The sequence below is a fragment of the Lissotriton vulgaris genome, chromosome 9 (genome assembly GCF_964263255.1).
Source record: "Lissotriton vulgaris chromosome 9, aLisVul1.2, whole genome shotgun sequence".
NCBI lineage: Eukaryota > Metazoa > Chordata > Amphibia > Caudata > Salamandridae > Lissotriton > Lissotriton vulgaris.
This window is the reverse complement of record NC_141697.1, coordinates 1,143,885,073-1,143,909,559: the sequence shown is the minus strand read 5'-3', so window position 1 is coordinate 1,143,909,559 and position 24,487 is coordinate 1,143,885,073. Positions and strand designations below refer to the sequence as shown.

The window sequence follows — 24,487 nt, the reverse complement described above, 5'->3', positions numbered from 1 at the left end:
TTGGCTTGGTAGTTTGGTCTGCCCTGTTCCCATGATGCACTGGGCCAGGGTCAGACTAATTTGCATATAGCCAAGTTCTGAGCTGGGATGGTGCAGTGAGCTAAAAAACGGTGATGGATCAAGCCCTGATCTTTGGACTGGGTAAGAGTGGTCTGCTTAATTCAGACACTCTGTTCATCACCACCCCCTTTTCTGAATCATTTTTGTCCACCATAAGCGTGGAAGGGTATACTCAGATGTAAGTCCCTTGCTCATTGCACCATCAGGATTCAAGCAAGCCGGGCTGAAGAAGGCTGAAATGCCAGAAACCGGTCCCCGGTAGCTTGTTTCCTTCCCAGTATAAGAATTGGCTTGGTAGTTTGGTCTGCCCTGTTCCCATGATGCACTGGGCCAGGGTCAGACTAATTTGCATATAGCCAAGTTCTGAGCTGGGATGGTGCAGTGAGCCAAAAACGGTGATGGATCAAGCCCTGATCTTTGGACTGGGTAAGAGTGGTCTGCTTAATTCAGACACTCTGTTCATCACCACTCCCTTTTCTGAATCATTTTTGTCTACCATAAGCGTGGAAGGGTATACTCAGATGTGAGTCCCTTGCTCTTTGCACCATCAGGATTCAAGCAAGCCGGGCCGAAGAAGGCTGAAATGCCAGAAACCGGTCCCCGGTAGCTTGTTTCCTTCCCAGTATAAGAATTGGCTTGGTAGTTTGGTCTGCCCTGTTCCCATGATGCACTGGGCCAGGGTCAGACTAATTTGCATATAGCCAAGTTCTGAGCTGGGCTGGTGCAGTGAGCTAAAAAACGGTGATGGATCAAGCCCTCATCTTTGGACTGGGTAAGAGTGGTCTGCTTAATTCAGACACTCTGTTCATCACCACCCCCTTTTCGGAATCATTTTTGTCCACCATAAGCGTGGAAGGGTATACTCAGATAATTGGCTTGGTAGTTTGGTCTGCCCTGTTCCCATGATGCACTGGGCCAGGGTCAGACTAATTTGCATATAGCCAAGTTCTGAGCTGGGATGGTGCAGTGAGCTAAAAAACGGTGATGGATCAAGCCCTGATCTTTGGACTGGGTAAGAGTGGTCTGCTTAATTCAGACACTCTGTTCATCACCACCCCCTTTTCTGAATCATTTTTGTCCACCATAAGCGTGGAAGGGTATACTCAGATGTGAGTCCCTTGCTCATTGCACCATCAGGATTCAAGCAAGCCGGGCCGAAGAAGGCTGAAATGCCAGAAACCGGTCCCCGGTAGCTTATTTCCTTCCCAGTATAAGAATTGGCTTGGTAGTTTGGTCTGCCCTGTTCCCGTGATGCACTGGGCCAGGGTCAGACTAATTTGCATATAGCCAAGTTCTGAGCTGGGATGGTGCAGTGAGCTAAAAAACGGTGATGGATCAAGCCCTGATCTTTGGCCTGGGTAAGAGTGGTCTGCTTAATTCAGACACTCTGTTCATCACCACCCCCTTTTCTGAATCATTTTTGTCCACCATAAGCGTGGAAGGGTATACTCAGATGTGAGTCCCTTGCTCATTGCACCATCAGGATTCAAGCAAGCCGGGCCGAAGAAGGCTGAAATGCCAGAATCCGGTCCCCGGTAGCTTGTTTCCTTCCCAGTATAAGAATTGGCTTGGTAGTTTGGTCTGCCCTGTTCCCATGATGCACTGGGCCAGGGTCAGACTAATTTACATATAGCCAAGTTCTGAGCTGGGATGGTGCAGTGAGCTAAAAAACGGTGATGGATCAAGCCCTGATCTTTGGACTGGGTAAGAGTGGTCTGCTTAATTCAGACACTCTGTTCATCACCACCCCCTTTTCTGAATCATTTTTGTCCACCATAAGCGTGGAAGGGTATACTCAGATGTGAGTCCCTTGCTCATTGCACCATCAGGATTCAAGCAAGCCGGGCCGAAGAAGGCTGAAATGCCAGAAACCGGTCCCCGGTAGCTTGTTTCCTTCCCAGTATAAGAATTGGCTTGGTAGTTTGGTCTGCCCTGTTCCCATGATGCACTGGGCCAGGGTCAGACTAATTTGCATATAGCCAAGTTCTGAGCTGGGATGGTGCAGTGAGCTAAAAAACGGTGATGGATCAAGCCCTGATCTTTGGACTGGGTAAGAGTGGTCTGCTTAATTCAGACACTCTGTTCATCACCACCCCCTTTTCTGAATCATTTTTGTCCACCATAAGCGTGGAAGGGTATACTCAGATGTGAGTCCCTTGCTCATTGCACCATCAGGATTCAAGCAAGCCGGGCCGAAGAAGGCTGAATTGCCAGAAACCGGTCCCCGGTAGCTTATTTCCTTCCCAGTATAAGAATTGGCTTGGTAGTTTGGTCTGCCCTGTTCCCGTGATGCACTGGGCCAGGGTCAGACTAATTTGCATATAGCCAAGTTCTGAGCTGGGATGGTGCAGTGAGCTAAAAAACGGTGATGGATCAAGCCCTGATCTTTGGACTGGGTAAGAGTGGTCTGCTTAATTCAGACACTCTGTTCATCACCACCCCCTTTTCTGAATCATTTTTGTCCACCATAAGCGTGGAAGGGTATACTCAGATGTGAGTTCCTTGCTCATTGCACCATCAGGATTCAAGCAAGCCGGGCCGAAGAAGGCTGAAATGCCAGAAACCGGTCCCCGGTAGCTTGTTTCCTTCCCAGTATAAGAAGTGGCTTGGTAGTTTGGTCTGCCCTGTTCCCATGATGCACTGGGCCAGGGTCAGACTAATTTGCATATAGCCAAGTTCTGAGCTGGGATGGTGCAGTGAGCTAAAAAACGGTGATGGATCAAGCCCTGATCTTTGGACTGGGTAAGAGTGGTCTGCTTAATTCAGACACTCTGTTCATCACCACCCCCTTTTCTGAATCATTTTTGTCCACCATAAGCGTGGAAGGGTATACTCAGATGTAAGTCCCTTGCTCATTGCACCATCAGGATTCAAGCAAGCCGGGCCGAAGAAGGCTGAAATGCCAGAAACCGGTCCCCGGTAGCTTGTTTCCTTCCCAGTATAAGAATTGGCTTGGTAGTTTGGTCTGCCCTGTTCCCATGATGCACTGGGCCAGGGTCAGACTAATTTGCATATAGCCAAGTTCTGAGCTGGGATGGTGCAGTGAGCCAAAAACGGTGATGGATCAAGCCCTGATCTTTGGACTGGGTAAGAGTGGTCTGCTTAATTCAGACACTCTGTTCATCACCACTCCCTTTTCTGAATCATTTTTGTCTACCATAAGCGTGGAAGGGTATACTCAGATGTGAGTCCCTTGCTCTTTGCACCATCAGGATTCAAGCAAGCCGGGCCGAAGAAGGCTGAAATGCCAGAAACCGGTCCCCGGTAGCTTGTTTCCTTCCCAGTATAAGAATTGGCTTGATAGTTTGGTCTGCCCTGTTCCCATGATGCACTGGGCCAGGGTCAGACTAATTTGCATATAGCCAAGTTCTGAGCTGGGCTGGTGCAGTGAGCTAAAAAACGGTGATGGATCAAGCCCTCATCTTTGGACTGGGTAAGAGTGGTCTGCTTAATTCAGACACTCTGTTCATCACCACCCCCTTTTCGGAATCATTTTTGTCCACCATAAGCGTGGAAGGGTATACTCAGATAATTGGCTTGGTAGTTTGGTCTGCCCTGTTCCCATGATGCACTGGGCCAGGGTCAGACTAATTTGCATATAGCCAAGTTCTGAGCTGGGATGGTGCAGTGAGCTAAAAAACGGTGATGGATCAAGCCCTGATCTTTGGACTGGGTAAGAGTGGTCTGCTTAATTCAGACACTCTGTTCATCACCACCCCCTTTTCTGAATCATTTTTGTCCACCATAAGCGTGGAAGGGTATACTCAGATGTGAGTCCCTTGCTCATTGCACCATCAGGATTCAAGCAAGCCGGGCCGAAGAAGGCTGAAATGCCAGAAACCGGTCCCCGGTAGCTTGTTTCCTTCCCAGTATAAGAATTGGCTTGGTAGTTTGGTCTGCCCTGTTCCCATGATGCACTGGGCCAGGGTCAGACTAATTTGCATATAGCCAAGTTCTGAGCTGGGATGGTGCAGTGAGCTAAAAAACGGTGATGGATCAAGCCCTGATCTTTGGACTGGGTAAGAGTGGTCTGCTTAATTCAGACACTCTGTTCATCACCACCCCCTTTTCTGAATCATTTTTGTCCACCATAAGCGTGGAAGGGTATACTCAGATGTGAGTCCCTTGCTCATTGCACCATCAGGATTCAAGCAAGCCGGGCCGAAGAAGGCTGAAATGCCAGAAACCGGTCCCCGGTAGCTTATTTCCTTCCCAGTATAAGAATTGGCTTGGTAGTTTGGTCTGCCCTGTTCCCGTGATGCACTGGGCCAGGGTCAGACTAATTTGCATATAGCCAAGTTCTGAGCTGGGATGGTGCAGTGAGCTAAAAAACGGTGATGGATCAAGCCCTGATCTTTGGACTGGGTAAGAGTGGTCTGCTTAATTCAGACACTCTGTTCATCACCACCCCCTTTTCTGAATCATTTTTGTCCACCATAAGCGTGGAAGGGTATACTCAGATGTGAGTTCCTTGCTCATTGCACCATCAGGATTCAAGCAAGCCGGGCCGAAGAAGGCTGAAATGCCAAAAACCGGTCCCCGGTAGCTTGTTTCCTTCCCAGTATAAGAATTGGCTTGGTAGTTTGGTCTGCCCTGTTCCCATGATGCACTGGGCCAGGGTCAGACTAATTTGCATATAGCCAAGTTCTGAGCTGGGATGGTGCAGTGAGCTAAAAAACGGTGATGGATCAAGCCCTGATCTTTGGACTGGGTAAGAGTGGTCTGCTTAATTCAGACACTCTGTTCATCACCACCCCCTTTTCTGAATCATTTTTGTCCACCATAAGCGTGGAAGGGTATACTCAGATGTAAGTCCCTTGCTCATTGCACCATCAGGATTCAAGCAAGCCGGGCCGAAGAAGGCTGAAATGCCAGAAACCGGTCCCCGGTAGCTTGTTTCCTTCCCAGTATAAGAATTGGCTTGGTAGTTTGGTCTGCCCTGTTCCCATGATGCACTGGGCCAGGGTCAGACTAATTTGCATATAGCCAAGTTCTGAGCTGGGATGGTGCAGTGAGCCAAAAACGGTGATGGATCAAGCCCTGATCTTTGGACTGGGTAAGAGTGGTCTGCTTAATTCAGACACTCTGTTCATCACCACCCCCTTTTCTGAATCATTTTTGTCTACCATAAGCGTGGAAGGGTATACTCAGATGTGAGTCCCTTGCTCTTTGCACCATCAGGATTCAAGCAAGCCGGGCCGAAGAAGGCTGAAATGCCAGAAACCGGTCCCCGGTAGCTTGTTTCCTTCCCAGTATAAGAATTGGCTTGGTAGTTTGGTCTGCCCTGTTCCCATGATGCACTGGGCCAGGGTCAGACTAATTTGCATATAGCCAAGTTCTGAGCTGGGCTGGTGCAGTGAGCTAAAAAACGGTGATGGATCAAGCCCTCATCTTTGGACTGGGTAAGAGTGGTCTGCTTAATTCAGACACTCTGTTCATCACCACCCCCTTTTCGGAATCATTTTTGTCCACCATAAGCGTGGAAGGGTATACTCAGATAATTGGCTTGGTAGTTTGGTCTGCCCTGTTCCCATGATGCACTGGGCCAGGGTCAGACTAATTTGCATATAGCCAAGTTCTGAGCTGGGATGGTGCAGTGAGCTAAAAAACGGTGATGGATCAAGCCCTGATCTTTGGACTGGGTAAGAGTGGTCTGCTTAATTCAGACACTCTGTTCATCACCACCCCCTTTTCTGAATCATTTTTGTCCACCATAAGCGTGGAAGGGTATACTCAGATGTGAGTCCCTTGCTCTTTGCACCATCAGGATTCAAGCAACCCGGGCCGAAGAAGGCTGAAATGCCAGAAACCGGTCCCCGGTAGCTTGTTTCCTTCCCAGTATAAGAATTGGCTCGGTAGTTTGGTCTGCCCTGTTCCCATGATGCACTGGGCCAGGGTCAGACTAATTTGCATATAGCCAAGTTCTGAGCTGGGATGGTGCAGTGAGCTAAAAAACGGTGATGGATCAAGCCCTCATCTTTGGACTGGGTAAGAGTGGTCTGCTTAATTCAGACACTCTGTTCATCACCACCCCCTTTTCTGAATCATTTTTGTCCACCATAAGCGTGGAAGGGTATACTCAGATGTGAGTCCCTTGCTCATTGCACCATCAGGATTCAAGCAAGCCGGGCCGAAGAAGGCTGAAATGCCGAAAACCGGTCCCCGGTAGCTTGTTTCCTTCCCAGTATAAGAATTGGCTTGGTAGTTTGGTCTGCCCTGTTCCCATGATGCACTGGGCCAGGGTCAGACTAATTTGCATATAGCCAAGTTCTGAGCTGGGATGGTGCAGTGAGCTAAAAAACGGTGATGGATCAAGCCCTGATCTTTGGACTGGGTAAGAGTGGTCTGCTTAATTCAGACACTCTGTTCATCACCACCCCCTTTTCTGAATCATTTTTGTCCACCATAAGCGTGGAAGGGTATACTCAGATGTGAGTCCCTTGCTCATTGCACCATCAGGATTCAAGCAAGCCGGGCCGAAGAAGGCTGTAATGCCAGAAACCGGTCCCTGGTAGCTTGTTACCTTCCCAGTATAAGAATTGGCTTGGTAGTTTGGTCTGCCCTGTTCCCATGATGCACTGGGCCAGGGTCAGACTAATTTGCATATAGCCAAGTTCTGAGCTGGGATGGTGCAGTGAGCTAAAAAACGGTGCTGGATCAAGCCCTGATCTTTGGACTGGGTAAGAGTGGTCTGCTTAATTCAGACACTCTGTTCATCACCACCCCCTTTTCTGAATCATTTTTGTCCACCATAAGCGTGGAAGGGTATACTCAGATGTGAGTCCCTTGCTCATTGCACCATCAGGATTTAAGCAAGCCGGGCCGAAGAAGGCTGAAATGCCAGAAACCGGTCCCCGGTAGCTTGTTTCCTTCCCAGTAGAAGAATTGGCTTGGTAGTTTGGTCTGCCCTGTTCCCATGATGCACTGGGCCAGGGTCAGACTAATTTGCATATAGCCAAGTTCTGAGCTGGGATGGTGCAGTGAGCTAAAAAACGGTGATGGATCAAGCCCTGATCTTTGGACTGGGTAAGAGTGGTCTGCTTAATTCAGACACTCGGTTCATCACCACCCCCTTTTCTGAATCATCTTATTTTTAAAATATGACAAAATGTCTGAATATTATCTCTAGCCAGTCTTCCCTTAATGAACCCTGTTTGGGAATCATGGATAAGATTGAGAATATGACACTCTAAGGGCCTAGCCAAGATCTTGGCAAAGATTTTAGCTTCCATATTTAATAATGAAATTGGGCGAACATTTTTGGTATCAAAATGATCTTTATCATCTTTCGGAATCACTACTTGTAGCCTCAGCAGTTGAGCCAGAAACCTTGCCAGAAATAACAAAATTATCAAAAATCCTCTTAAGATATTTGACTATTGAGGGAGTAAATGTTTTATAACAGGCAATAGGAAACGCATCTGGTCCTGGCGCCTTTCCCGAATTAGAATTCTTAATAGCCCCAATGAAATCGTCAGTATAAATCGTTTTCCCCAATTTGATCATGTCAGAATGCGAAATAGTATTAGTAGGGATTGAGAAATTGTTGACAGGTAGACGTAGAGCATTGATCTTACTGTGTGTGTATAATGTTTAATAGAAGTATCGAAATACTCCAAGTATTTCTTGAGTATGGAATTTCTTTGATCCATTTTTATCAATAATAGGAGAGATATGAGTAGCTTTAATATTCATATTTTGATATTTTGGAGTGGCGGCCAACAACGTACCAGCTCTATTCCGTATTAAGAAATTACGGGATTTTTGAGCTTGTACACTAATATAAGCTGTTTTAGTGACTATAGAGTTAAAAGAGTACTTCAAATTCTTGATATCCTGTAGGAGAGACTTGTCGTTAGAGTGTCTATATAGCTCTTCTTTGCATACAATGTCGTGAATTATTTTAGTTTTTTTTTTATAATGTGACTGTACGCTATGTATGCGGCGGTTCTGCATTTGGCATTAGGATGCCCCCCATACTGGCGGCGCATCCCACATTCCTGGCATTGCGGCGGGTGGTGCGTTCAGCAGCACCCTCTGCAATGTCAGAAATGCATGTTGTGCATGTGCATGAACAACATGGCAGGCACCGCGCAGTGCCTGCCACCTCCTTGTGTATTCAAATGCAGGGGGGTACCATTGGTACCCCCCATGTGCACCCCCTACCCCCCCCTCCAACACCCTGGGGGCCCGCAACGGGCCCCCAAATAAAAAATGCATGCCTTCCCATGGCAGAGTCTCCGCCATGGGAAAGGCACATCTCTGCCATTATAGAAATATTGCTGTGCTTTTCGGTACGGTAGGCAAACGGGCGGATTGCCTGCCGGCGGAAAACCGTTGGACGGTCTTACCGTCCGCCGTCGTACCCCCGCCATAGTGATATGGCGGGGGTAAATGGGTTGTGAGTGGTGAATTTTTGCAGGCAGATCCCCACCGCCATACAGGCGGTGGCGATCAGCCCGCTATAGTAATCACCCCCTAAGTTCTTTAACTTCATCATTATCTTCCAAAATGTCTGTGTTGAGACGCCAATTACGAGGGCCTGTCGTATCTGCGAGATTAAGAACAGTAAAAGAAACCGTCGCGTGGTCAGAAATGACTATTGGGTGAATCATAACATTTATAGTATGTTTTAAAAGAGTGGCATCTGCCAAAAGATAGTCAATTCGAGAGAAGCTCGAATGTGGAGAGGAGAAAAACTTGAAATCACTACCCTTAGGATTATGTCATCTCCGTCTTGTGACCTGTTGCTGCTGTCTGGGCTGCCTGCAAGGAGAATCCATCCCCCACAAACCAACACTCTCCTAGGAGGGAGGAGGAGCTGCCCATGTGCTCAAAAGCGCTAATGTCTTCATGCCGCGTGGTACGCCGTCTTGTGACCTGTTGCTTCTGTCTGGGCTGCCTGCAAGGGGACTCCATTCCCCACAAACGATCACTCTCCCAGGAGGGAGGAGGAGCTGCCCACGCGCTTAAAAGCGCTACTGTCTTCCTGCAACACTGGACATCGTCTTGAGACCTGTTGCTGCTGTCTGGGCTACCTGCAAGGGGACTCCCTCCCCCTCAAACCATTTGCTCTTCTAACACCATATGACACCTGGAAGTAGTCACACTAGCTCCTATGTCTCTCAGAGCCTCTACTCTCTGTCCATTGATGGCCACCCACTGCCTGTAATTCTTAGTATTATCAGCCACAAGGGATCTCTGGACCACCTCACTGTCCCCTAGGGAGAAAAGGGTCATCTCAGCTGGTTCCCCACACCCACTTGGGACCAACTCCTTTCCAAGCTCTACAGCTGGCCATCTCCACTGTATACCCACTGGCAGGGGTCTGTGCCCACTGGGGACACTTGGGACTCCCCCTAAAAGGCCACGGTTGGTTACTGTAAAAGCACATATTGGATCCTTCCCTCCAGGCTTTTCTGGCAGGAATAAACTTTTCTTCTTATCATTTGGGGGATGGGAATCCTTACCCTTGACATTATTTTAGGGCCCTTTAGAGAACTCACTCTTTTTACCCTTGCCCCCCCCCCCCTTCTACTGTTGGAGACCCTGCCCACCTTTGGCAGAGTTCCCCCATAAACCTTCTTGTGGACCCTGGTACTCACCCAGTAGTCACCTCCTGAGTAAGCTTCCTGGAGTCAGCAGGTTTGCTCTCCATCAAGTGCTGGCACAGCTTACCAAAACACAGACTATACAAGTGCTCCCAGGCAATAAAATTCTATAGCCCCTGGTAATCAATTACATTACTGCCCTTCACACAACCATCCAGTCCTCTACAAAAAAAATCCACATACTCAAGCGAAGTCGGGGAAGCAAGTTTCTTACTCTGCCTATACTGATTCCTGTACTTCTCAGGGGTAAAACCATAACAGACTACCGTTATCTCTGGGTGGCAGAGGCCCTGTGCTCTCTGTAGGGCTAGCAGTGTGCCCCTCACCTCCACTGTGAAGTGATTTCTTATTCCTGCCCCCCCATCCAATTATTCTCAGGGACCCCATTGATACAAAGCGCTGCCTTATAGCCCTGAAACATTCTCAGGAAGTCATGCCCTTTGTACACTCTTTCCCTACATGTTTTGGCCAGTGCACCACTTTCTAAGATCACATTAAAGAAACGCTGCGACCAACTGTGCTAGTCTTGGCCTTCAAGTCAAACTCCTTTAAGCTCAGCCAAAACAACAAAAAAATGACAAACAAGATGTCACTTTTAAAAGATTCAAAAGAGTTTAGCTCATAGGAATCTATGGATGATTCACTTTTAGCACAAAGAACTTGGGATACGTCAAAATCAAAAACGAAAGAAGGGGGTTTGAAGTGAGAAGCCGGAAAAGCAAAGCCATCTGTCGGGACCTTATTCCCAGGAGAGGTGATGCATTTGTTTCTTACTGCAAGGGGAGGTGATGCGTCAATTCCTTACTGCAGCACAGGAAAGGTGATGGGTTGGTTCCTTACTGTAAGGGGAGGTGATGCATCGGAACCTTACTGTGAGAGGTGGTAATGCATTAATCTCCAGACACGCTGCCTCGTTTCTTTACTGCTGGGCCACATCGAGGAAGAATTTAGTGCAATGGAAGATGCATCCAAAATCCAGATGCGCTTGGTCGATGTGGCAGCAAGGGAGCAGGCACTGCGTCGATTTCAAATTATCTAACCATGTGATGCGTCGATTCTTCAGCCGCACAGCAGGGATTGCATCGAAGCCAGAGTGGGTGCCACAGACAACGGTGACACAGTGCTCGGGACTCGAGATGAGGGGATTCGTCACCCGCACTGCAGCCAATGCATCGATTCTTTGGCCACTCAGTGGTGATGCATTGATTTGTAAGCCATATGTAGTTGCCCTTTTACTGCCCAAGACAGAAGTTGCAAGCAGCAGGCCAGTACAAAAAAAAGTCAGTCAGTCCCTCCTACAGGAATGTATGACGTTACTACGCATACATTTACAACACAGTTTTTACATCGCAACATCCTTTAGAACGCAAACATTTACATTGCATACCACAACAACAGATATTTTAAAACTACTCTTACAACGCATTCCAATACATTGCATTTTAGGTAAGTGTTGAATAGTGCAGGGGTAAAAATTACTACTCTAACTCCAGGGGGTGTAACAGTATGGTAAGTGTTGGATAGTGTAGTGGTAAAAATTACTATTCTAACTCCAAGGGGTGCAACAGTAGCGTAAGTGTTGGATAGTGTAGGGGTACTATGTGTTGTAATGGTATACGTTGTAATAACATGCAATGTTGTGTCATGCGTTGTAGTGACATGCAATGTAATGGATGCATTGTAGTGACATGCATTGTAAAGGATGTTGGATGTTGTGATGTAATGACTGCATTTTAAATGTAGCGCGGTGTAATTAGTGCGTTGCAAAGGTTGTTTTCCCTCCTACAGAATCCAGCTTTTCTTCTTGGCAGAATTGATGACTTTAGTGCAGAAGTGTTCCGAAGTTATGGTATTGTAGCTACAGTACTTATACCAGTTTCTAGCTTTTGAAGTAGGCAATCAGGAATGAAAAGTCTCTGAAGTGCCAGATCTGGCTCAAGGCTCACTACAGAGGGGTGGAGACAGGTTTGTATGAAAACAGGTGAGAGACGTTGGCCTGATATATGATGCTCACTAGTTCTAGTGATCACCTTGTATCAGTCCAAACAACCCTTACGGTAATTGGTTGTAAGTCAACCTTATAGACCAGCTATCCTAATGGTAGCATGGACAAAGCAGTCTTAGGCTAAACTCTTTTGGCTTGTGAAGCCAGCTGTTTTACCACATATAACCCCTTGAATTCCAAGTGAAAGGACACCACACAGGTTGTTATGAAAATAAACAATATATTTATTACTAACAAACACCTCTGAACTCTTTAGGAGATCAGAGGGCTAAGCACATAACAAGACTCTTAAGAAAAATACAGTAAGTCGCACAAATTACAAAGGTGCCCTAGGGGCACGACAAACCATATACTAAGTAAATGGTATAAGGAGATCGATAGAAGAAATGAAGATGCCCAGAGGCTGTAGGATCGCTGGGACTACACTACCCTAACCTTAGGTAAGGAGCAGGAGGCCCACGGGACGCGTGTGCAGAGTGTGAACTCACATGCGAGATGCAGTACAAAGTCAATGGGCAGAACAAGTTACAAAATAGGTGAATACGGACAGGTCCGTCTGGTTACGACTAAAACTACAGTATACCTGGACACTAGGAGAGTCAATCTACCTATGAGCACTGAAATGCTCTTGTTACCTCACCCACGGGCTGCGGGTGCATAGGTGTGAAAGTGTGTCGGGTTTCCGCATTGAAGTCAATGGAGCCTTGAAGAAAGATGCTGCAGGCGACCAGGAGGAAGATGTCCGTAGTTATCCAAGGGCGGATCGAGGAAGATGGAGACCTGAAAGCAGAGGGGACAATGTTCACAGTCACTAGCCAGTGACCGGAGTGGAACCAGGAAGGAACCAGATGCTGTTGTCGCGATCAGGTGAAGAGTGGACACTTGACTCTGCAGCCACGTGAACCAGGAGGTGTCTTCGATGACCAGGATGGAGGCACGAGCTGTCCCACGCAGGCTCTCGCTGTCGGCGGTGTCTGATCCTGATTCGGAGTCAACAGGCCTTAGCAAAGGCAACCCACGCGGTGAGTGTCCGGGGTGCTTCTCCTTTGCAGGGAAGCAAGGGCCAGTCTGGAGCAACCAGACCAGTGGTGTAGATTTCAAGGATCGTCATCTAGGAGGCCACTAGCCAGCCGGAAAGTGACCAGACAACGCGTCGAGCAGAAATCAAGCAAAAGGGCCCCACGCAGATCTCGTGGATGCTGGAGGGCTGGTCTTCTGTGCAGGAGCTGCTCGGGGCTGGGGCTTCTCAATCCCCTAAGCACTTACTCGAGGATGCCTCTGAAGTCGTGCTGGAAGCGAAGTGCAGTTTCTCCAAGATGGCCAGTCCCACGTGTCTCATCGCACCCACGGATCTCAGCTGTGCTGCAGATGTAGGTAAAGGTTGGAGAGGTCTGGAAGTCCGGGTCTCATCGGGCTCTGAAGTCTGATTCCACCAGGAAGGACGGCAAAGTGAACCGCTAGGACGCTTGATGGTGCCTGCTTTTGCAGGGTGGTCACTCCTTGGCCACAAGGGAGATTTTCTTCAGTCTTCTGTGGAGCAGAACGTCGAAGTCCAGAGTTTCTTCTTTGTAGTTTCAATTCAGGATAATCTAATTTGGAATGGGACAAACTCCTACCTTTATTCTGCTAAAAGGGGCTGTACTGTGACTAGGTCCCTCCCATGGGTGGGACCAGGAAGGGTGGTGGTTACACCCCCTATCCTTTGTCTGGTTTTGTGCCAGAGCTGGGGCTGGAGTGCCCCAGCAACTGGTTTGAACCAGGGTATGCACAGGGACACCTTGTGTGCCCCAGGCATGTCTCATTCCTTTCAGCCCTGCCTATCTGGATACACAAAGTCCTGTCTGGGGTGGTGCTAGCACCTCCCCAGGCAGGAAATCCTTTGTCCAGGCCTCCGTTGCTGGAAGGACTCCCAGCAGCAGGAGTTCAGACTTTTGTCTGTGGGAGCAGCATCCATTTTGTTCCGGGGTTCTAGTTACATACATGTCGTGTCCCTTCTAAAAGGGTGGAATGCTATCCCCGTCACCAGAACTGGGGAGGGGGTAGTATTCCAATTCGTATGACACCTTACTCAACATGTTTTGATAATGCTATGCCAAAGTGGGCAATAACCGCGAGGATTATAATGCACTTAAGAGTATATGGTATAGCGTTATCATGGAAATGCTATAAGGACATTGTTCCGAAAGCTGCAGACAGGCTCAGCTCATGCTAGAGCACCATCTCATATAATTCCAAGCACTCTGCCTCCAGGATTGATAAGGCCTGCCATAGGAGTGACTTATAGGAGTATATGTGTCCATTTTAGGGTTAGATATAGGCATACTATATCTACAGCAAAGGGTGATTACACCACCTTGCCCCAGCTGTGTTACCAGCCAGTTGTGTCTGTTTAAATGGCCAGCCAGGGGTGGCACAATACATGCTGCAGCCCCTGGTAGGTCTTGGGTACACTTATGCCCTGGGTACCTATGGTACACTGTACAAGGACTTACAAGAGTGACCCAATACCAATTAGATATGTGTAGAGAGAGCAGGAAGCCTGGGGTCCTGAATAGCAGGATCCCAGGCCAACTATGTCAAAAAACAGCAAAACACTAGCAAAATGCTGGGGGCAACCATAGTCAGATATCCACCTTCCTACAACAGGCACATCCGTATTCAGGTGTCAGTGACAACTCCTCCCACTTCTCTAGCTCAGGAAGGTACAACAGACTGATGATGGACAATCAGTATATGCAAGGCACACTCTAGACGCGTGATTGTTTAGAGTGAACGCACAAATAGCTCAACTGTCAAACAAACCCAGACATAAATTCCACAGGCAGGCAGAGGCAAAGAATGATAAAGCAATAAAATGCCTATTTTCCAAAAGTGCAAAAAACCAATTGATGGACGAAATGCTGAACAATGTCAAACATTCATCACAAGTACAGAGATCCAGGCCTAAATCCATCGTTATTTTGCACACCATGCCATTCCAGTTTAGATCCAGCCATATGCAAATCAATCTTGACCCTACTACCCAGGGGAACAGTTCAGCCTGAACTGCCAGGTCAGGTCCTCCCTGGACCAGAAACAAGCATCCTGAGACTTGTTTAGGAATCAGGCTAGCTGTTCTTTTTGCTTTTGTCACCCTAAATGGGAAGGGTATGCCCAAACAAGGGTCCCGTGATCACTGGTCCCCTGGATTCAAGTTGGCATGGCTGATGATGAGTGAAAGCTTATTTTTTTACAGGGACGACTTGGCATAGCAGTTCAGGCTGGACTGTTCCAGGGAGGAGCAGGGCGAAGACTGATTTGCATATGGCTGGGTCCAAACTGGGGTGGTGTGGTGGGCAAATAAATAATGGACTACATCCAGATCTGTTGACTGGGGTGAATGTTTGCACTGTTAAACATTTCATCCATCATCTATTCTTTTTGCTTTTGTTGCCCTAAGTGGGTAGGGTATGCCCAGATGTGGGTCCCGTGCTCACTGCACCACTGAATTCAAGCTAGCCTGGCTGATGAAGGGGTGATACCCTGAAATCGGTTGCAGTATGCTTGTTTTTGTTCAAGGGAGGACTTGGCTTGGCAGTTCGGGCTGGACTGTTCCCATGAGGATCAGGGTCAACACTGATTTGCATATGGCTAGGTCCAAATTGGGGTGGCATGGTGGGCAAAAAAATGATGGATTAAACTCAGATCTGTTGACTAGGCTGAATGTTTGAATTGTTCAGCATTCCGTCCATCATCTGTTCTTTGTGCTACTTGCTAAAAGTGGCATTTTCAAACATGCAAGTTAAAAAAACAGCTTGACCAGAAGGTGTGTTTTTAAATTGTGAGTTCAGAGATTCCAAACTCCAACTCTCTATCTGTTCCCAATTGGAAGTTACACCTGTAAGATGTTACAAGGCAGCTCCAATGATAACCTAAGGGAGAGATAGCCCTTGCAATAGTGAAAAACAAAATTAGTAGTATTTAACCATCAGGACATGTAAAGCACATGTCCTACCTTTCAAATACACTGCACACTGCCCATGGGATACTTTGGGCCGACTCTTTCAAATGCACAGCACCCTGCCCATGAAGTACATTAGCCTACCTTAGGGTATAAAAGGGAAGGTGTAGGCCTGGCAAGTGTTTGTACTTGCCAGGTTAAGTTGGCAGTTCAAAATTGCCCACACAAACAGTGCAGTGGCAGGTCTTAGACATGTTTGTAAGGCTATTCATGTGGGTGAACAATCAGTGCTGCAGCTCCACTAGTGGCATTTGCTGTACAGGCCCTGGCAACACCTGGTGCACTGTACTAGGGGCATATTAGTAACTCAAATATGCCAATCATCATTAAACCTATTACAGATACATTTTACACAGGGATCACTTGCGCCGCAGCACTGGTCAGCAGTGGTAAAGTGGTCAGAGTCCTAATCCTAGCAAACATGAAATGCATCATACATTCAAAAAAAGGACATTTGAAGCAAAAAAGGAGAAAGCAATGTCAAGAATGCCCAGTCTAACAGAAGAGAATACCAGAGACGTACAACAGAGAAAAGGCTATTAGCAAAGCTAACTGTTTTGGTTCTGGGCAGCTGCAAAAGTACAGATCATTGGATCGCAAATTGCAGGAAACAAAATATCTGGTGAATATTTGTGAGAAACTGGGTTGTTGGTTGAGTGAAGTGTTAACCCTCGTCAGCCAACAGCCACAGTCCCTGTCAGGGTGAACCACAAAAGTCACTTAATTAACCTGTTGTTATCCCTCAATTAATATAGAGGCAATATGTAAATAATGTATGCAGCACACAAACACTAATAAAATGAAAACACAACACAAGCAAAATTTCACATAAATGTAGTAAAATCGAGTAAATTACAATTAATTGTTCAACACAAAACAACACAAATGCAATCAGTAGAACTGGAGTTATACATTTTTAAAGTTTAAGGTAAAAACTAGTTCCTAAAACATCAAAGCACCAACGCTGACATCTAGTTGCGCAAGACCGGTCAAAACAACATGGCTGACAGCAGAGGAGCACATGTCAGTTACAAGAAATGGATTGGGCATGGTCTGCTCATACTTTCAGACTCAGAAAAATGTCTGCACAAATTGTCTGAGAAGGTAATGTTCTGCGGGGCAAGGCTGTAGGTGGTATCCTAAGAGTAGGCGTCATCATCGGGAACCCACAGGATGAAGTTGTGGAGAGGTTTCCACATTGGACTTACAGCCTGATTTAGATATTGGTGGATGGGTTACTCCATCACAATGGTGATGGATATCCCATCCTCTGAAATATAAATCCCATAGAATGTAATGGAATTTAGATTCAAGATCTAAATCAGGCCCTAGTCTCTTTTTCTGAAGTAGAAAATCTCCAGCAGGATAAGGCTGCAAACAATAAGGGGTCCATGAGGCCGGATATGGCATCTGTAAAGTACTGTTGATCAGGAATTGCTGGTGCAGAGAAGAACATAGTGGGAGCTGCCAAAAGTCATGCCAACCTGAGATGTAGGTCCCGGTCTCCTTTGTTTCTCCGAGCAATTTTAGCCCAAAAACTTTTAAGTACCAAGGGCCTGATTCACAGAACTAATCTGAGACAAAATCCTAAATTTACTACTTTTGGTATTCACAGAATGCACTTACTACGTTTGGTTAAACTTCCTACTTTTGGTTAAACTTTCTACTTTTGGTATTCACAGAAGGCATTTATTAGTAGTAAACTAACTTTACTACTACTAATAAATGCCTTCTGTGAATACCAAAAGTAGTACGTTTAACCAAAAGTAGTAAGTTTAACCAAAAGTAGTAAGTGCAATCTGTGAATATCAAAAGAAGTAAGTGCCTTCTGTGAATACCAAAAGTAGTAAGTTTAGGATTTTGTCTTAGATTAGTTCTTTGAAACAGTTTTTTATAAAGTTTTTGATTTTGGCTACCTGTGCACCTTTAGAACCACTTCCCAGGGCCCAGGACTGGGGAGGCACCACTTGGGAGGGTCAGAACTAACTCAGGCTGGGTCAGGGTGCGGGTTCAAGATGGCTATATTTTTTCCTGTGCATAAAGATCTGAACAGGATGCCATCTAACTAGCCCTAAGGCTTAAACAGCAGGGAAGGCCTTTGAGAGTTCAAGGAAGGCTTAAGAGCGGTTCTTCCAGGTGCAGCAGCACGGTCTTCTGAAGTACACAGCTGGCCACGGAAACTGGCAGTCCTCTTTTAGCACTTCTGTAGGTACAGAAAGTGATCTGACAAGAGGGCCTAAGGGTCCTATTCTTTCACTTGCTGCCATTTCTGAAGTAGGAAAAGTTTCTAAAGTTGTTCCTTAGAAGTGCTTGGAGTTTTCTGCCTCCACTGCCCTGGCTCTACTCTGACTGCATGAACAGTGAGGTAGTCTGAAGTTATTTGTGTTAAGGCAGGACACAGTCTATTGATTACCAAGTGGGGCTGTGCCCTCACATTTTGCCAGTCATGCTATTTCAAGACCACCTATCCCTCTATTTTGTGGCTGTCTGGAAGGAATAAACAATGTCCAACTGCCTTCTACACTGAGTCATCTGACCCAGGACAGGCTGCACAAAATAGCTAAGGCAGGAAAATATCAACTTTCTAAAAGTGGCAATGTAGGAAAGTGCCTCTTTTGACATGGTTAGCCCCCACTTTTTGCCTGGTGCATGTTGCGATTTTGGATTGAAAGGCACTGGGTCTAACCAGATTCCCACTGCCAGATCTCTTTCCTAAAACTGTTCCACGATTGGCACAACTTCAGCAACCCCTGTAAGTCCCTAGTAAATGGTACCCTGGTACCTAAGGCATTGAGGCGGAAGAGTGTCCAGTAGGGCTGCAGCACAAATTGTGCCACCCCAGAGACCCCTCACCAACACTATGCAAACTGCCATTGCAGTCCCCGTGTCTTGGTGCAGAGAAAATCAAAGAATCCACATGGCAAACAGCCCTGTGTGCCATGCCCCCATACACTGCATGAGGTATAGGTACGCCACCCGCTATGGCAGGCCTTTCAGCCCTAAGGCAGAGTGCACTGTATCCCATGTGTGGAAATTTCTGCATAAGAAGATATGACCCTGTAATATCTAGATCAATCCTTGGATATTGTAAGTGCAAATGGAAGCCATAGAGAGTATATTGGCTGAATACATGTTATCACGAGTTTCATAGCCCCATGATGGCTTTACTGTAATCTAAGATGTTTGGTCCAAAAATATCTTAACTTAATTAAACCTCACAGATGCCAGTGGTGGATTTATTATCTAAATGCACACAGGAGACACCTTAGAGGGTCCACTGAAAAGCTACCAAGCACTTTTGTGGTCTCTGACGAGTCTTAGCCAGCCTGCCACTACCAGACATTTCTCTGACCTCATGGGGTAACAGCCAGCACCCTCAGAGGCCAGGAACAAAGCCTGCTCTGGGCAAAGGTGCTTCACGCCTCCCCAGGCCAGAATGGCCTTCCAGGGTGAGAAGCTTCAATGGTGATGCTGCCTTTGAAATGTAAACTAGGCAGCTGCAGCTACTGGAGGATGCCAAACCCCTGTCCTGCTCCACATTTGGCAGGAGGTGTGCCCACATTCAGCCCGCACCACCTCTAAGGTAGGGTAGGTGATGTGAGCATGACTTTTCCAATTACTCTATCTTGGAATGGCAGAATTTAACCTATCAGGGCTAGGAAAGGATCCCTTCCCACCGGAAGTGGTCACTTAGATGGTGTAGACACCCTAAAGGGAGTCAGCCCATTGGCTACTGTCACCCCCTTTAACACCCCTATATCTAGTTTTTAAGGGGCATCGCTGGACCTTTGCTAGTTGCCAGAGAACTCCTTTGCGGTAGAGGAAATATTCTCCTGCATATCGCAGGCACTGAACCCGCAGAATCCAGTTTATTGACTTGCTGCTCCCCGATGACTCAGACACAGCATCCCAGCAAAATGAGATACACCCGCTACGGAGGGTCAGATCTGTCTCCCCATCAAGTGTGAAGACACCAGGACCAACAGGAGCTGAGCCATACTGATACATGGGGTACCAGACCCCCTGCAACCTATACCAAGGCGAAGAGCCCATTCTGGACTCCAATTGCCCAGGAAGTAAGCACCCATCATGGAACATTGACATCCCTGAGACCCTCTTCGTGAGTGGCCCAGCTGTCGCAGAATCATCCTTGCAACCTGCCTGCCCCTGACCGTGAGGTTACAATCCTGTGTGTTCACAAATCAGTATCAACAGCACAGAGCACAATTTGTGATTGTCAATGTCTGTATTGTATGTAAGCTGGGTGCTTTCTATTATGAAGGCATTGTTGAGTGTATTTTGGGGCATTATTCTGTTAAGCTATTTCCAATATTTGGTTTTTCTATTTCTATTCTCCATGTATGGACATATTGAGGATATTATTGAGGTGTTGTACTTTTCTTGACAAAAAGGCAACTTCAGACTTAACTGCTCAAGCAAGCTTTCCCAGAGATTCAAGGAGGTTTGGGGGGGGGGGGCATCTTTCAGCCACAGACAGTGTACTCAATGTCCTAGGTTCTAAGAAACACTTGAAATCTCTTTCAGTATTGCTGTGTAGCTGTTGCAACTTCATGAATAGGAGAAAAAGCCCTTAAACCAGCAATCCTGAATTAGAAGATCAGACGGATGTCATTTGTGTCATGACCATTCAATGATTTTCCTGATTGTTGTGACAGTGGCACTTTTGACATCAGGCATAGCATGTTTCAACACATATTCCAAATGAGGTTGGGAGGAGCAGAGGCGGTCGGACAGAAAACCTGCTACTTTATGAGGAATTACTTTGTTACAGTCCCTTCAAATTCTAGCTTTATATACAGTAATGAAGTTAATAAAATATATTTTACAATTGTAATTGGTATTGGTTTTTAACAGTAGAAAACATTGACAACTCCTTAACACAATAGTTACCATTCTTTACTTACTTTGCTGTGGAAATTCACATCCCTCCAAAACACTTAACAGTTAATAAAAACCTTTGTAACTATAAAAATATTGTTTGGTATTTTCCACACAGAACATGTGTAAAACTCTAAATAAAACATTACAAATGTTTACTAAGCTCTGAAAGAAATGGTCCCAGTGTGTTACAAGTTCAAAAATACATTTTAATAAGTGTAACCAGGTTTAAATGTATTCAGTTGTTTAAAAAACAACACATTTAACTGTGGGGCAGATTATAACAACGGTAAACATTGATGTCATCAATGATGTCATTTAACATGCCACCAGTAACGTCATGATACATATAAGAAAGGGTCCCAGTACACGAAACTGAAGAGTCTATACAAACATACAAAGAATTCTACACAAAGTTGCTTGAAAGTAACAGAAGCATTCAATCATCATCATTTTACGATGATAATTGAATGCTTCTGTTATTTTGTGTATTTTGCTTTATATACACACTGTGAGTAAAACAAGTGTGGTACAAACTTTCAAGCAACTTTGTGTTGAATTCTTTGTATGTTTGTATAGACTCTTTAGTTTCATGTACTGGGACCCCTTCTTATATGTATCGTTCAAATACCCAGGTCCCAGTGACTCTATTGGGTTAACCCTTTCTTATGTACCACCAGTTATGTCATGGCATGTTATTCACAATTTCTATGGGCCATGAAAGTAATAGGCTAGTATTTCCGCAAGTCAGAAATACAGATTACAGTGAGAAGGTCTACTCAGATGTAATGAATCAAATGAACTGCTCCATCATGATTCTCAATAAGAATTTCAAAAGTCTGGGAGAGTTCTTTGGAACTTACCAGTAGTGGGTTGCCCATCTGTTAACATAATGATCATGGAAACACTTCTTTCTGGTAGGACTCGAGTTTCCTCTGACTCTTTTAATATTTGAACTGCAGATAGTAGGGCACTATTAATGTCTGTGGCTGTAGGACAAAATCAAAGAGTTAGATCATGTTCAATTACTATTGACTTAGAAGTAACATGGTGGCATGGCAGCCTTCTCAGATGTTTCCGTCCTTCGGACACACATTGCTAACTTCGGGTGTTATCTGTTGTCAATATACAGTAACAAGCCACTGGCTTGGGGGCAGAGTCAGCTGGAAATCTGAAATCCCAGTGTTTTCTTTAATGAAACCCACTGAAAACCATTGGAACTTCACTTATCCCAGCTCATCTAGTTCATGTTGTCCACACCTTGTATTTTTCTGCTAAAATGGTGTGATTTTTATCAACTCAGCCCACAACATGAAGCTGTATATTACCAAAGTTATTTAGTTTCATTACATCTCTCATAACATTGGAAAATAGAACAATTCATGCTTACAGTTAGATTTTGGTTTGCTGTCTAGGTCATGGATTCATCTAGACTGACACAAGGTAACATTATGTTGATAGAATGTTTATGGTATTGCCCCATTTATTTTGTACAATGCTAAATGTTTAAGTTCTAATTAATTTCATAAAATGTGGATACCGTTCATCAGATAGATTTAATGAAACCTACACAAGTTTCCACTTCACTTCTGGATGCATTTATTTTAAAGATGAACTACATATACTCTAAGGTGCCTCATCTGAAGTAGTCTGGGTACTTGGCTGAAAGGTTGTGGTTATCCAGGGGTTCTCGGACTGCTCCCAAACCTGACTTGCTTAGGTACAGCTAGGAAAGGAAATATTATCAAATTAAATAACATTTCTGCCAAAAGTATATGTTTGTTTTAAAACTTGTTTGAGATTTTTCTAAAGTTTTTAAAACATATTTCAAGCTCTAACTTGAAGGCATGAAGACACCGTCCGTATATTATGACTGTGTATATTTGCTCATCACTAAAATAGAGATCATAGAAATGCAGATTTTTAAGATAGGGGACACAAATGCTACAATTTGAAGGAGAAATGTGATTCACACAAAGCTCAAACAATCTGATCTTGTTCGTATATTTGTTTCTGTGAGAAGTACCTGGCTCACGGGGGGCGGAGCTCGCTCGCAACCGAGATGGCTGCTTGAGCCGAGAGCTCCCCCGCTTCTGTAACTATCCTGCCAATTATCCTTATTATAGCTGTGTCCACTGACCCTCGGAACATTGGCTTTCTGCTCCGGAACAACTAGGGCCGATACTAGGAGAGTTTTGTCCCTCTACGCAGCCGGAGAGCGCTGCTCTGATCGGCTTGGCCTGGCCGCGAGTGGAGCTGTGGTGCGGCCTACTGCGCACCGAGGGCCGAGTTGCTGCTGCCCCCTCGAGTGTCAGCGCGCTGGTGGTGCTGCGGGCCACCTGTAGCGGTTGCCACTGGGAACCCAAGAGCTGAGCGCGCCCGACGGCCCCCGCAAGCAGTGAGGAGGTGAGCGGAGAGCCATACGGAGGGTGACGAGCAGCCCAGAGCTTCTGCCGCGGCTACGGCAAATTCTCTGAGCGCCCGGCTCTGCTTGGGTCATTGGGCCTATAGACTCCTGGAGAGGCCCTGCGGCCGATGCGGCTGTTCCTGGTGCGCGGCCGGGGTCTCTTGGTACCCTCCTTGTGTCCTCCGTGTGCTGGGGGGCTAGGGACAGCTTCCTGGGCGCGGGACAGAGGAGAAGGAACTAGTTGAGCCTGGACCCTGAGACTGGCCACCCCCTCCCCTGCTAGAAGTGAGATGCGGGGACGGGGCTAGTGTTGCCCACTCCGGGAGCGATACGCGGCACAATCCTTCTGGGAGAGCTTTGCGGACCCCCCCACCTTTGCCCCAATGCCGGGGGCCCTGACTGCGACAGCGCCTGCTCGGGAGCGGAGAGCCGCGTTGTGGGGAGCCTAAGCGCTTGGCTGGGACATTGATCTTGGCGAGACGTGGGGGCAGCCCCTGGAGGGGGCCTTTACTGTGGGGCTCGAGGATTCGACCCAGATCTGCTGCTCACTGGGGATGGAGTGTGAAGTGGGGCCTACTCACTCGATGCTGTTGCCGCCCGGCTCTGCAGCCCCGTATTGACCTGGCGCTGAGTGCGGATTGAGGAGGTTTGGGACTTCTATGCATTCTGGGCTGGCGGCTGGTGGTGTTGCTGTGAAGGCCTGGCCCGGCCCACTGTCTGCCTCTGACTCCTAATCTGCCGTCTGAGCTGAGTGTCGGGCTGGAGAGGACAACGCGTGGCTTCTGGCAGTGGAGGGCCCCCTTGAAGTCTGGGATTTTGAACTAGAGGAGATAGCAGAAAGTTGTGCCGCTATGGGGCGCCCGGACAGGTCGTAGCCTAAACTAACATTTGACAGTAGAAAATCCAAGTCCAGCGACCCCCCGCTGGGCGCAGAGAAGGACGGTGCAGGGTCTGCGGAGGGAGGCGACACACCGGAACCGGACATCCGCAGCATCTTACTTGCCATGGAAAAGAACCTACAGGACGGTATCGCCTCCCTAGGCACGAAGATGGATGCCCTCACATATCGCATGGACCGGATGGTGGAGCGACTCGACAAGCACGCTGAACGCCTTGATATGTCGGAGCGCCGCATTGTTGAGGTGGAGGAGGCGCAAACAACTATGGACTCGGACCATAAAAGGCTTGGCAGGGTGCTTCAAATCTTGCAGGACAAGGTGGAGGACTTAGAGGCGCGGTCTCGAAGATGTAACATACGAATTACGGGCCTGCCGGAAAGTACATAGACAGGCAACTGTTGGTCGAGGTCCTTTTGAAAAAACTGCTGGGAGAAACAGCCTTCTCTGGAATGTTTGTTATTGAGAGGGCGCACAGCACCTTGGGCCCGAGACCTAAACTAGGGGCCCCCCACATCCTTTTGTGGCCAAGCTGCTTAATTATAGGGACCGATACACGGCGTTGAAGCTTGCCCGAGAGAAACAACCGCTCATATATGAGGGCTCCAC

The 24,487-nt window shown here is 46.9% G+C and overlaps 1 protein-coding gene across 4 annotated transcripts in view; it reads right to left on the bottom strand.

Annotated features, from left to right (window-relative positions):
- The window catches only part of LOC147692932 (inter-alpha-trypsin inhibitor heavy chain H4-like), a 563,260-nt gene that overhangs the window by 447,195 nt on the left and 91,578 nt on the right, over positions 1 to 24,487 (bottom strand). For all 4 annotated transcript variants that reach the window (XM_086939190.1, XM_086939191.1, XM_086939192.1 and 1 more), the window contains exon 9: positions 21,439 to 21,564. In XM_086939190.1, coding sequence (XP_086795316.1) covers positions 21,439 to 21,564 — 126 coding nt within the window. The remainder of the gene's footprint in view (positions 1 to 21,438; positions 21,565 to 24,487) is intronic.